The following is a 14,836-nucleotide window of genomic DNA, read 5'->3' as shown; positions in this document are numbered from 1 at the left end:
AACACATATTCCATGCCTATTTCTGAAACACTAAACATTCATTTTAGAATAACTTATGGACAAATCACTCACCCTTAAAAATGCATCCAGAGATCCATTTTCCATGTATTCAATTACAATCATTACTGGTTTTCCTAAAAACATGAAAAAGTAAATGTTTGTGAATCCCTTCCTAAACAAGAAACTACATCCATTCTGATAAGAAACATCTTGCTTTGCTTGGACGTCTCCCTCTAAGGAGTAGCAGAAATGAAACACGAAGAGGCAATTTTAATGCAGAAATGTACTTTGGTTTTCATAAACAAAAAAAGTGTTACATTGGTGGCTAAAAACAAGAAAAACGAAACAAACAATAAACACATTCTATTTCAACAATATTAATTGGTAGATGATAAATTTAAAATATTTTTCAAGTGCAGTAAGCACAATAGTGAGTTTTGCTTACCACGTGTTACCACTCCTTCTAAGTGAACCACATTTGGATGGTCGAACTGGCCCATTATACTTGCTTCACACAGGAAATCTCTTCTTTGTTTCTCCGTGTAGCCAACTTTAAGAGTTTTTATGGCAACTGCTACATCTCTCTTTCCGGGAAGCTTTAGTCGCCCACTACACACTTCTCCGAACTCTCCTTGCAAGGGAAAGACCAGAATAATATTTTCATTATTTTTAAGAATTTTATTTATTTACAGTTTCTTATATAGCGTAGCAAATTCAGTTGCGCTTTACAAATGGGAACAACATTATTAACACAAACTGGGTAGTAACAGACTGACAAAGAGGTAGGAGGGCCCTGCTCACAAGCTTTCAATCTATATGAATTCTATCTATGAAGCAGGTAGAATTTCTAACTGAAGTATGCAGCTTATATGATGGGGCCCAAGTCTTAAGGTGAAATGCATTTATGTTTCATATACACCTTATACAGCTTGTAGGTCATATGTCATTTTGTACAATATTTTTTAATAATTTTGTAAATGAAAGAAGTTTGTTTAAGGAACCATCGGAAGTCATAGGTGTCACTATCACAGTTGCAACCAAAAACTTTAAGATTTCCGTAGATTTTGGATATGCGAGATGTAATAACATTTGGTAATCCCTCTCAATAAAATTAACATTGTTATACCTGTTTTATCTGTAAGCCTTCTTTATGGGGCCTACACACATAGCAACATCAGGCCATTTTTAGAGCTATTTAACTACATTGCTCAGAAAATGGCCCTACAACACTGTGTGTGTAGGGGCTATAATGATAGCGATGTGCAGCCCTGTGCATTGCTTTCACCTGGTGATTAATATCCAGCTGCTGGATATTAATCACTCAGGACCATTGTTTTCACCAGAAAACACAGGCCCTGACAACTCTCTGTGCTGAGAATTCTAGCATTGCTCAGAACGCTTACAGCAGCATCTCCCCATGTGTAGGCCGCTTAATAGCTTTCCCTTTTAAATGCAAAGACAGAGCAAACGTATAGCAACATAAACCCAGTTTCATAGCTAAAAGCAAAGAGTAGCATATCAGAGATAAGATAGTAAAAGGATCCCCTTTTTTGTTAAGCACAATGACAGCGGGATGACAGAAAAAAAAAAAAGAGTCTGGATCTGCAGGGTCCAATCAGCTGGCCGAGAGGAGGAAGGGTATGGCGCACTCAAAAGTGAAAATGTGGACCATGAATGGCTACAGGCACAAGGTCAACATGGGCAAAAGATCTACACGGGGAAAAGGCCAACACAAACAAAAGGCTGACCTGACAAATATGAAACTCCAAAGAAAGAAAAAAATCATGAAAAACTCATTTCAATCTTGTCAATTGTGAACCATGGACATGTCTCCATTGTGCCTATTGACCAATAGTGGTTGACCCATTGACTGTTGACCCCCCCCCCCCCCCCCCCCCGTCACTAAAGAAATGTCAGAATAATTTTTGTTGGTGGAAAATCATTTTATACACAGCCAACCACAATCCATTGAGCATATACTTGGTTAAGTAGCAGCGTTCATTTGGTCAGATTCAGAGGAACTATGACTAATGCTGCCCACACACAGATAATAGTGGTTGGCCTGATTGTTAAATAACAGACACTGTGTAGCATCAAAAAAGATTTAGTACCCAAGCAGCATGCTTTGCTTTTTTATCAAACATGCAAGAAATTCCGATCAGTCAATGATCACAGTGTGTGCGGTCAACAGTTCATTGAATTTTCTTCTACGACGGCTAAAAATCCTATAGAACCAGAACATTGTTTGATTAGGTTGGTAAGTTATTTCAACACCACATCAGGAGACCCATCACATACAAGGGATAATATCAGGTAGCACCAAACAGCTTTCATTACACAATATGCTATAGCCCTAAAATTACAATATAGAGAACACATTAATGTGCAGTGCCACCCACCGCAAAAACTCCACAATATTTAATATTATGGTAAATCAACAGTGTCAGTGTGAGAATACTCACATTTTACGTAGAATTTAAATGAAAATGGATTTCCTAGATACTGTATTAAAATATATAAAGAAATCAAGAAACAAACAAATACACACTATTATATATATATATATATATGTATATATATATAATGTGTATATATGGCTGTGGACAATACAGGCTTAAACCCTCATGGTAATATTATCTTTATTGCATTATCTGCAGGGGGGGGGGGGGAGTTGTCACTCAGTCAGCTAATGTGTGTGCATATATATGTGTGCACACTGAGGAGGACAGGAGAGGGGGTTTTGAAAAATGTTTACACCGAAACGCGTCAACAGCCAGTGTGGAGAGTGAGCAGCCATCACATCTTTATGCCCAACATTGGATGTACGTATTAGATTCCTCATTTTAATCTTTTTAAGAAAATCTTTGTCGTTTTTTGGATTTGTTTATGTCCTGTGTCTGACCATTGTGGGTCCTGTGAACTGTTTTTTATTGTGGCATCCGACCATCATGGGGATGGAGGATTTTTAAAGTGGAAATAAAATAATTTTTTACGGAGAAGAAAAAAAGTCTATCCTGAAATTGTTGTGAAAAATCCCAGGCTGTGGGATAGGTTTTGAGATACATTTGGAAACTCGCCACAGACGGCTCTTGTCAACGGCACAGCGGAGTCGAACAGGTCTCAGGAACACGCGGGGTGATCAGCCCAGCAGATGAGTGACTTCCCTTGGTCCTTTGTGAACGTTCCCGGCTTTGTGCTGACTGTGGCAGGTGGACGAACCACCTGCCACAGTCAGCACAAAGCCGGGAACGTTCACAAAGGACCAAGGGACGTCACTCGTCTGCTGGGCTGATCACCCCGCGTGTTCCTGAGACCTGTTCGACTCCGCTGTGCCGGTGACAAGAGCCGTCTGTGGCGAGTTTCCATTTTTAAACCCCTATGTATGTCAGTTATAATCAGTAAAATTGTTGTCTTTACATTCCGCTGACTGTGCGCTTTATCTATTTTTTCTCCATATATATATATCCAACGAACTCTGGCTCCGGCACTGCTGGGTCCCCCTCGGGGAATACTGTGCTCCGGTGCCTTCCTTAGGAGCGGTACTCCAAACATATGATCACTTGCTATGTGCTTAATACACGTTTAAATTGTTTGCACAAGACTCTGAGTGCCGCCTCCTGTTTTGTCCATATATATATATATATATATTCATATTCCTAGTGGAACCAGCACTCCATGGTTAAATTCAGCTGCCTGTGTGCCCTTGTATGCTCAATAAACCGATCTAAGGTGGGGATGAATAATGGAGGGAAGATCCCACCACACGGCACTCCCAAGGACTTGACAACGCTGGTGATAACTGTTAACAATTATCACCAGCGTTGTCAAGTCCTTGGGAGTGCCGTGTGGTGGGATCTGCCCTCCAGAATTCATCCCCACCTTGGATCAGTGTATATATATATATATATATATATATATATATATATATATATATATAAGGCACTTACCCCCCACACACACTGTGAAGGATCCAGACCAGCACTCAACGATAGGTGAAGAAAAAACTTTTAATCCATGCTGCGCAGTACACTGTAACAGCTGCTTAGTCCGACGGCCGTTTCAACTGGGCTCAGCCAGTCTTCGTCAGGGGTCACCACATAATAAATGACAAGCGCTTATATGCGCAGTAAATGCGCCAAAAGTATTCAAAATCTAACTGACAGCAGCCTCTCTCTCGCTGCTTGACAGGGGGTGTGTGCGGGAGCGCGTCACGGGGAATCCCGGGGTTGGTCCAGCCGCGTCATCAGCACAGTGTAAACTGTCTGATACGGCGGCCGTGGACCTTTGTGCGGTGTGATGGGCAGCCGCTGCAGGGTATCGCAGCAGCACGGTTACTGTTACGTGTGGTAAAGAGATAGTGAAAGTGTACAGGGCTGCGGCAGGTGCCGTAGCCACTATGTACCTAAGTGACAACTAGAATGGATGACTAAGTCGGGATGTTAGTGACGGGATTAGGAGGGTTCACGCTCGTTGGGGCTGCTGTCAATCAGTAGCAATAAATGAATAACATGCTGTGTAAACTTGACGGTGTGCCTGACATGCACTAGTCAGCACTCAATAAACCGTACTACATAGATAACATCCTGCAGATCCAGCACTCGGCGGTGCAACCAATCTGGAGTGAACATGCATATTACACATATAATTGACCCAACTGTGGTCACCCACGTACACACACAGCGGTGTGTACAGTGTCAACATCCCATGTCGACATCTCGGTAGACCAACCAATGCACACGGCGGTGCAAATATGGCTGGATAGGAGGTGATATAGAAATAGAGGTAAAAGAAAGATAAGAAGACAAAGTGCATGGAACTTATTTACATGGAAAAATCATTTGATCATTTTTAGAGAAAACATCCCAATTTGAAATCCTCATTAAGGCCCTTTGGGGAAAGGGTGTCCAGGCGGTAAATCCATTGCAATTCTCTTTGCATGAGCAATTTGTCTCTATCCCCTCCTCGCTTGAGTGGTGGGATATGATCAAGTAGTATGCACCGTAGCTGGTTCACACTATGAGATTTTTCCAAAAAATGTTTCGCCACAGGTAAGTTTTTCAGTTCAATCTGTGAGTTCGGGCAGGTGTAACTTTTCTTGATAGAAGAACGGTGTTGGCTAAGCCTTTCTTTCATCATTCTTATAGTCTTACCCACATATAGCAATTTGCATGGGCATTGGAGGACGTAAATCACGAATTTGCTACAACAATCTAAATGAAATCTGCTGGAGTACTTAATCCCATCCCTGGGGTTGGTGAATTCAGTGCCTGTGAGCATGAAAGGGCAGTTAGAACACCCTGCACACTTGTATGTGCCCTTCCTGCGGTATAGCCAGCTTTCTTTGATGGGTTTGGTTGTCGCGGAGTCTGTAACCACCAGTAAGTCTTTTAGATTGGGTCCCCTTCTGTAGGCGAACCGTGGCATCTGAGTGATTTCTGAGCCAAGGATAGGGTCGGAAGTCAACAAGTGCCAATGTTCTCTTACACTTTTGCGGATCTTATTGGATGCCACCGTGTAGGTGCTGCACAGATTAAGCCGTTTATCAAGTGTGTTGTCAGTCTTATCCCGTGTTAGTAGAATGCTGCTTCGATTTTGGGAAAGAACTTTAGTGATGGCTGTGTCGACTTCCTTTGCATCATATCCTCGCTCCAGGAATTTCAATTTCATGTTCAAAATTGCTGATGGTAGCTCATCCGAGTTGGAGGTGGTGCGGGCCACCCTCAGAAGTTGTGAATACGGAAGGCCTTTTTTGAGGGGTTCAGGATGAAAGCTGGTTGCATGCAGGAGCGTATTTTTATCGGAATCCTTACTGTATATGCTGGTTTGTATTGTAGACCCAACCAGTGTGAGGGTAGTGTCCAGAAAATTAATCATATTGCTGCTAAAGGTAGCAGTAAACCGGATGGTGCCAGGTATTGAGTTCAGATGGTCAATGAAGGATAAAAGCTTCTCTTCACCTGCAGTCCATAGGAAAAAAAGGTCATCTATATATCGTACGTACATCCTGATGCCAGTATTGTATAAACTGTTCCCAGTAATATGTTCTTGTTCAAAGTCTGCCATGAAAATATTGGCATACGATGGGGCCATGTTGGACCCCATCGCTGTGCCCTGTTTTTGAAGGTAAAATCTGTTTTCAAACAGGAAGTAGTTCTTGGTAAGTATAGTTTCTATCAACAGTAATAGAAATTCAATGGGGGGTCCTTTGTAGTCGGCACAATTAGAAAGTTTCTTGCGGCAGGCTCTAATACCAAGTGAATGCGGAATATTGGTATAGAGGCTAGATACATCTAGCGTGACCAACAGTGTGTTGGCTGGGATATCTGCAATGTCATTGATTTTCCTGAGAAAATCAGGGGTATCTGCGATGAAACTCTCCAATCCTTTTACCACAGGCTGTAGATGGAAATCTACCAGCTGAGAGAGGGGTTGGCAAAGTGAATCCCTTACCTTGTGGGTAAGACTATAAGAATGATGAAAGAAAGGCTTAGCCAACACCGTTCTTCTATCAAGAAAAGTTACACCTGCCCGAACTCACAGATTGAACTGAAAAACTTACCTGTGGCGAAACATTTTTTGGAAAAATCTCATAGTGTGAACCAGCTACGGTGCATACTACTTGATCATATCCCACCACTCAAGCGAGGAGGGGATAGAGACAAATTGCTCATGCAAAGAGAATTGCAATGGATTTACCGCCTGGACACCCTTTCCCCAAAGGGCCTTAATGAGGATTTCAAATTGGGATGTTTTCTCTAAAAATGATCAAATGATTTTTCCATGTAAATAAGTTCCATGCACTTTGTCTTCTTATCTTTCTTTTACCTCTATTTCTATATCACCTCCTATCCAGCCATATTTGCACCGCCGTGTGCATTGGTTGGTCTACCGAGATGTCGACATGGGATGTTGACACTGTACACACCGCTGTGTGTGTACGTGGGTGACCACAGTTGGGTCAATTATATGTGTAATATGCATGTTCACTCCAGATTGGTTGCACCGCCGAGTGCTGGATCTGCAGGATGTTATCTATGTAGTACGGTTTATTGAGTGCTGACTAGTGCATGTCAGGCACACCGTCAAGTTTACACAGCATGTTATTCATTTATTGCTACTGATTGACAGCAGCCCCAACGAGCGTGAACCCTCCTAATCCCGTCACTAACATCCCGACTTAGTCATCCATTCTAGTTGTCACTTAGGTACATAGTGGCTACGGCACCTGCCGCAGCCCTGTACACTTTCACTATCTCTTTACCACACGTAACAGTAACCGTGCTGCTGCGATACCCTGCAGCGGCTGCCCATCACACCGCACAAAGGTCCACGGCCGCCGTATCAGACAGTTTACACTGTGCTGATGACGCGGCTGGACCAACCCCGGGATTCCCCGTGACGCGCTCCCGCACACACCCCCTGTCAAGCAGCGAGAGAGAGGCTGCTGTCAGTTAGATTTTGAATACTTTTGGCGCATTTACTGCGCATATAAGCGCTTGTCATTTATTATGTGGTGACCCCTGACGAAGACTGGCTGAGCCCAGTTGAAACGGCCGTCGGGCTAAGCAGCTGTTACAGTGTACTGCGCAGCATGGATTAAAAGTTTTTTCTTCACCTATCGTTGAGTGCTGGTCTGGATCCTTCACAGTGTGTGTGGGGGGTAAGTGCCTTGTTTCTAAAACCTTATGGACCTTGCACCAAATTACATTGCTCATTGGAGTGCCGCCCTGCATAACTTTACTATATATATATATATATATATATATATATATATATATGGAGCAAGGTTGCGGGAGCGGCACTTCGGCAAATAAATGTACAAGTAGACTTAAGCAATTTGCAACGTTTCGAAGTCTTTAATCCTTCGTCGTCAGGACGAAGGATTAAAGACTTCGAAACGTTGCAAATTGCTTAAGTCTACTTGTACATTTATTTGCTGAAGTGCCGCTCCCGCAACCTAGCTCCCTACATACGTGCTCTCAGGTGAGAGTCACTGGTGAAGGCACCGGCTAAAGTTTACCTGTCAAGCGAGTGTGCTGCCACGCTGGGACTATATATATATATTTTTTTTTTTGCCCTAAAAGCTTCTGTATTTCACATACAAAATGTTAACTGTTTGTGTATGACTTTAGTAGATACAGTGTACAAAGAGATTTGTAGTCTTTACATTTCGTTTATTCTAAACACACTGTATGATTGTTTAAGTTAAACTAAATCACAATGTATTAAGCAAATTGTGGAATCTTTTGCCAAGGCGGCTATAAACATACCATCAAACAACAATAAACATGATTTATTGCCATACCTTACTGCTCATAAACTTTTTTCTTTTTACTAAGGAATACAATAAAAATGCATTCGATTTCTATGGCTCAGTAAGACTGGGCCGGTGAGCATAGCTATGCATGTTACTGGAGATTTACCTCAGAGCCATCACAATGAAGCTGTTGTCTGAGGCCCCAGGTTTGCTTTGACAGACAATAAACAAAGGACATTTCAGTACAGACACAAATCTCATAAGACTTCTTGTTGTGAAATTCTTTTATCGCAGATTTCAGTAAATTATACACACACTGTATAATTTATAGATCCGATCCCAGTGTAGGTACACACTGCATTCTGTCATTTGATGGGGAACTGATATTTAATGCCTTGGTTCTACTCAAAGTGCTTTTGTTTTTTAATCTTCTATCCAATTATTTATTTATTAAATCACCAAATGAGATTAGCTGTTTTCACCTGTAGGATTTAGCTAAATAGAGTTATTCATGTGATGGCTTGCTTACTGCTAATATAATTATAGCCTAAATTTTTATGCTGGGAAGCAATTTAATTTTAAACATCCTTGGCAGAAGAAGAAAGTACAGCCTTACAGACCTGTCCTGCAACGCAGAGCTGTTTTTACACCTCACTTGTGTTTTGTTAATACCTGCTCCTGCCAAAATGATCTGCACGTTATCAAACAAATCTCACATTTGTGCTGTTATCTAAAACCAAGTCGCTAGCCAGCCCTTATTAAAACCCCCATGATCAAAATCACTGCCAAAGCATCAAACTTTTCAACTTCCTTTACAGAACCCCTGGTGACTCCTCCTCATTTGATGTTACAAACGTAAGTGAAATCTGTACCCCTTTCCTCTGGTTATACTCTACTACCTGTTCACTGTATGTTTTGCCCTCATCATATTGCTCATCCCTCCCTGCACTGACCTACATCTCTTCTGTCAAAATATTTTTCAACCTGACCTCTTCGCTCCTCACAAGATCTAGGTCTCTCATCCACACTCATTACTCGCTTCGATTCCCGATTGCAGGACTATCTTCGGGCTCCCAAGCACAATAAGACTCTCCTCCAGTCTACAAACCTACAAGCGTTCCCTGAAAACGTATCAAATTTCAGAACCAGCCACTTAACCTTCATATACCATTCCTTTATAATCACATTCTCACTACACAGGCCACACACATCCACTCTCTTTCTTTTTCACATTTTCCATCCTCCTGACCCCTGGCCAAACTGCTGGGTCACCGTATCATACAACACACCAGGAACCTTTGCATTCTGGAGGAATTAATGCCTATGTCCGTTTAGATTGTAAGCTTGCGAGCAAGGCCCTCATATTTTTGACCGTCTGTAAATACAGAGTTTGTTGCATCACTATCTCCTATTGTAAAGTGCAATGAAATATGCTGTGCTATATAAGAAACTGTTAATAAATAATAAATAATCCCAGGCTGAAATAACGTGTATAATACAACACTAGAGTCATGGGTGCACCCTGCATCTAATCAGCGAGGAGGGCATATTTTGATTTTGTAGGGCAAAATTTTAGGCTGCAGTGATACATCACAGTGAAAATGTTGCCCTTAAAAATTTAAATATGCCCTCCACACTGATTAGGTGCAGGGTGCTAGAAAGAACACTGTGTGTATGTATATATATATATATATATCTATATCTATATCTATATATATATAGATATATATATATAGACATATAGATATCTATATATATATATATATATATATATATATATCTATATATATAATGTTTAAATTGACTGAGGTACTAATTAAGTCACCCATGCTGATGAATGAGTATCCTTAAAATAGAGTACTTTATCGTACAGTGTCCATGATCTAGAGCACTCCTTCATAAAATAAAATTCCATTCCTATTTAGAGTATTTTTTTCTTATTCTGCAGCAGCTCTAGAATTTCCACAAATCTCCAGCCATCCTGAAAATATACCTCTTCAGTCAAGATTAACAAATTCCTAAACCAACCTCTAAAGGAGCCCATACACTTATCCGATTTTGGTAAATTTCACCCGATACCAATGGATCGGGCCGAGAAATCAGCCCAAATCGGATGTGTTTGACACCCCATCCGACCAGAGTCCGCACATTTTGTGGTGAGCCCTGCCATTTTAATGGCAACACACGCCGTTTCCACCTCGCCTCAGGGAACAGGCGAGGAGGCGGACAGCGCGTGGTGAAGATTCATATAATACCCTGACGGCAAGCTATCAGCACTTCTATTTGCCGATAGCTCCCCGTCAGGGCATTGAATACCATTTTATATGTTTATTTTATGGAAAATAGTGTTTAAGATCATGGCTATAAAACACAAAGTGCAAATTAATAACTGATCTATATAATATAAAAAAAACCATTAATCATTTAATGGGTAAATAACAGAATCAAATAGCAAGGGTTACATGGCCAACATATATCCTAGTCAAAAAGTCACAGCAAGTCTAAATGGGTTATAGAGCAGCATGTGGCCCCCAAATGCCTACTTTATTATAGATTACTACTTTACATTGTACTTCTTTATTGTAGATGAGGAACATATTGTAGCTGGAAGGTTGTACCTAGCATAAGGGCATCCAGCAGGACAATCCATTATTTAGAAATGTCAAATTCATAAAAGGCCTTCTCACAAGAACAGCATAATTCATGTCTCAGAGCTTTTTTTTTTGAGTGAATCTACTCTGCATTTAGAAATGCTGCCTCAAACAAAAGGCTCAACATGTGAGCTGTAATTATTTGCCTGTCATATCATGTCTGAGATTCAATCTTGGCTAAATGGAAATGTTGAAAACAGAAGATACCACTGTCTTACCTGCTCCAATCACACGTTCAATTTTTATACAGGATGCATCCAACTCCTTGGCAAATTGATGGACAGCTCTATTTGGATCCTCATATGTTTCAGGGTCAATGTAGGTTTTGGTGCCTGGAAATTTAACTGTAATGATGTCAGAAAGCAGCACAGTGATGAAGGAAAGCACTTATTGTGCAAACAGCTAGGACTGGCATTTTACAAGGTGTTGCTAGGAAGAAAGCATTTGTTTCATGAAACCAAATACGTGTAAGTGTCAGGCTGAATGTGCAAGCACAGCTTGATCAGCAGTATGTGTACACATGCATATCAAGCCAGATTCACAACAAAGAATGCAAGACTGAGAATGCTAATAAAGCACAATTATGTATGTGTAAACCAACCGCTACTGTACATCAATGATTCCTTACAGTTATAAGACCGGATGACTGGGATGCCGATGACAAAATATTATTACATCATCCACATATTCTTTGTGAGTTAGAAACCAAATCCTTTAATAATTCAACCACCAGCAGGATATGACATTTGCACTATACAGTAGTTAATGTGCGAGTCAATTTTACATTTTAGGAGCATGTATCATTTAACAGACTGAAGGGTGATACAAGGTCATTACCAAGTAGTGATGAACTGCAGCAGAGCTCCTTACGTAAATAACTTACCAAGTCAGAGATCCAAACACAAATGAGTTTGTGAGACATTAATGACACTGTCAACTTGCTGTTAATATTGCCAGTAATGGAGTACAGAGAACAGCATAACTACAGAAAACTCCAAACGCGTCTTATATACAGTAGTAGCATTATAGGGCTTCTGTTAAGATCATTGTTTCATTGTAGAATTTGGAAGTCTAGACAGTCTACACTGCAGCATAACTCAACGACCTGTATTCTGCAACAGTGCAGGTAAAACTGGCTTTAAATGTATTTTGAATGATTCCTAACCTGGATGAACAATTTCCCCTTTATGCAGATGGAAGTGTGTTATATATACAAAAATTGATTCAAGTCAAAAACGGGTGATGTCTGTGTAAACTTGCCTTTGTTCCTTTTTTAAGTTTGACTTTAAACAGGACTCTTTCTTTAAATGATCTTTCAAATGGAATAATGGGGTAAGGATAAAAGGAATGTTAGAAAGTTGAGTGCTTGATCTGTGATTGCTCACTGCAGTGGACATGTTTTTTAAAGTTATGTTCCCAAGACAATATTAATACCACGTACAGTTACCACAAATCAGTGTTTCTTGATTTTAAGATTCAAATCGTATTATATTAAAGGGGCCTAAACATGGGGAGATGTGCTGAGCGTTCTGATCGATAGTAGATCGTTCAAAATGCTCAGCAAGATCGCTCAGCACACAGCGATGTGTCAGCTTTGTGTCCTGAGCGATCTGTCAGGGCAAGTGTTCTCCGGTGAGAACACTGGCCCTGACCGATTAATATCAAGCATGCCGAATATTAATCGCGGTAGCGAAGAGTGGGGCCGTGCATTGCTATTGCTATGGACCCTACACACAGAACAATGTAGGGGAATTTTCTAAGCGGTCTATTGAGATCGCTTAGAAAATGCCCCTAAATCACTACATGTGTAGGCCTCATAAGACGCTCCCAAGTGAGTACAATGATGAGAAAATAAATCACACAGAACAAAATGACTGAATAATTGTTGTATTTCTGTCTTGCCATTTAAATTCATCAGAATTTTTTTGACAATGTTGAGCAACAGTTTGCAAAGGAGGTGCACGGTTCATTTATCTTTCAGCCTTTCATTTGCATAATTTAATCACTTATTCTGGTATTTATTTTAATGTTATCACCACTAGACTCTTATCTATAGTAAGTGTGTTTGAAATACATGAATGGGTAAGAGAGGGCATCGGAAACAATAGGTTAACCTCCTACACTGTGATTTCAGGCAGGCAGATGGAGAATGAGCTACACACTCATTTTCTATGATAAGCGGCCCGGATTCCAAGTAACCTCGTGCATCTCAAACGGGTCTCTGATGGTTCTTTATTCAAGCTGTCATAAAACATTTTGACAGGAGAGAGCTACTCTGGCATACCAACATGAAATAGTGTTGGCTGGGATCTCAAGGCATTGTTGGTAGGAAACCATAGGAGGAAATAAAAATGTAAATTGCAATTGCTTTAGTAAACACAGCTATTGTTTTTTAAGGAGCGCGATTCAATGAAAGATTGAAGTGCATGGAAAAATAAGGTTCAGAATGGTAGGAGTTCACTAACCAAAGTTTAATGCTTTTTTTTTTCCATGAGTGGGAAAAAAAAAATCAATAAAAAGGCATTCATACTACTGAAAATTTGCTTTAAACAAAAGAACAATAAAACACGACCGACTGTAAATAGCTGGTGACTACTGTGTTCTGTTGCTGCTGATGCAGTCAGATTAAATTAATCACAAACCTTCTTTTCAATACATGCTGACAAACTGGTTCAGCAAAAAATAAAATGCAGTCTTTTTCCAAGAATACTCTGCTTAAAGCTGTAATTCCTGTATTTCTGAATGCATAAGGTATTAAAAAGGATGTATTTAACCCTCTGAGTGCCAGCATCTGTGAGAGATGTTCAATATACAGTATTTGACAAATATGCCAGCGTCCCTCATATTTGTTATATAAATTCAAATAAAAAAGATTATATTTCCTATATAAGGTAACATTACAGGTCAATGTGATGAATAAAATGATTGTTTGCCAATTTTCACACCTATTTTGTCAAATTCACTTGGCACTCAAAGGGTTAATATAAAAGCTAGGGTACACTAGCATAACAACACTAATTGTAGTAACAGCAAAATTGAATATAAATAAAAAATGTAAGAAGACTAAAATCATCATACAACCAGTAGTATTTTAGATAAAAAAAAAAAAAAATAGAGAAGAAAAAAAAAGCGCATGAAGTGGACTAATTCTTTAATACCATTATCAAGTTCTACAAATATGTTATCAGTGCTATTTCAATAAAAAACACTTCCTATAGGTTTCAATAAGTTATATACAGTTTATAAAGTAAATATAAGGATGCAAAAATAAGTAGGGACATTACGTTGAGAATCTTGCCCAGCATTAAAAAAAAAAAAAAAAAAAAAAAAAAAAACATGGCAGTAGTAGCCTACTGTATCAGCACTTTTTTAATTCCGTCATAAATATAAATGAATTGTGTTCTTCATCTAATTTCCATGTCCTCATTTTGTCCTGGAAGACTGATGCTCGCATATATTGTCATTGCTCTTATTTATAATTGCTTCATCTTTCTGGGATATTTGTCAATTGTCACATAGCAATCCGCATTAAAACTAAAATAAAGAACTGGGCCAAGAGAAAGCAATTTTGCTCATATGTAGATGGGAATAGGCATTATATATTCAAAAGTTACGCACTGCGTTTTTTTTTTGTGGACCTCTATATGGATGTGGTACAGTTAAATCATAGAATTCTACAATCGTTTTGTAGATAAATGATTTCCTGTAATTATAAATGGTGCTTGAATAAACAGCTCCACTTTCAGGATATGTGTAATGATTTCATCCCATTATGATTGACAAGAGAATGTATAAAACACAGCCGTGGGCAAAGATCACAGCAACTTGACCACTGAACTTCAAATTACTGAGTCTCATGGGAGGTCTCTGAAATGGTGTGAAAATGATAATTATAGGGGTGAACAATATGACTGCTTGTTATACAATA

At 39.8% G+C, this 14,836-nt stretch overlaps 1 protein-coding gene across 7 annotated transcripts in view; it reads right to left on the bottom strand.

Moving 5' to 3' along the window:
• The window catches only part of EPHA7 (EPH receptor A7), a 184,658-nt gene that overhangs the window by 19,402 nt on the left and 150,420 nt on the right, over positions 1–14,836 (bottom strand). For 4 of the 7 annotated variants that reach the window (XM_083177030.1, XM_083177035.1, XM_083177036.1 and 1 more), the window contains exons 10-12: positions 11,127–11,252; positions 446–631; positions 73–134 (exon numbers count right to left, since the gene is read on the bottom strand). In XM_083177030.1, coding sequence (XP_083033156.1) covers positions 73–134; positions 446–631; positions 11,127–11,252 — 374 coding nt within the window. The remainder of the gene's footprint in view (positions 1–72; positions 135–445; positions 632–11,126; positions 11,253–14,836) is intronic. The other 3 variants (XM_083177033.1, XM_083177037.1, XM_083177034.1) reach the window with 1 other exon arrangement.

The sequence above is a fragment of the Crinia signifera genome, chromosome 3 (assembly GCF_055691185.1).
Source record: "Crinia signifera chromosome 3, ASM5569118v1, whole genome shotgun sequence".
Classification (NCBI taxonomy): domain Eukaryota; kingdom Metazoa; phylum Chordata; class Amphibia; order Anura; family Myobatrachidae; genus Crinia; species Crinia signifera.
The sequence above is the reverse complement of the archived record's forward strand: the minus strand, read 5'-3'. Positions and strand labels throughout refer to the sequence as shown.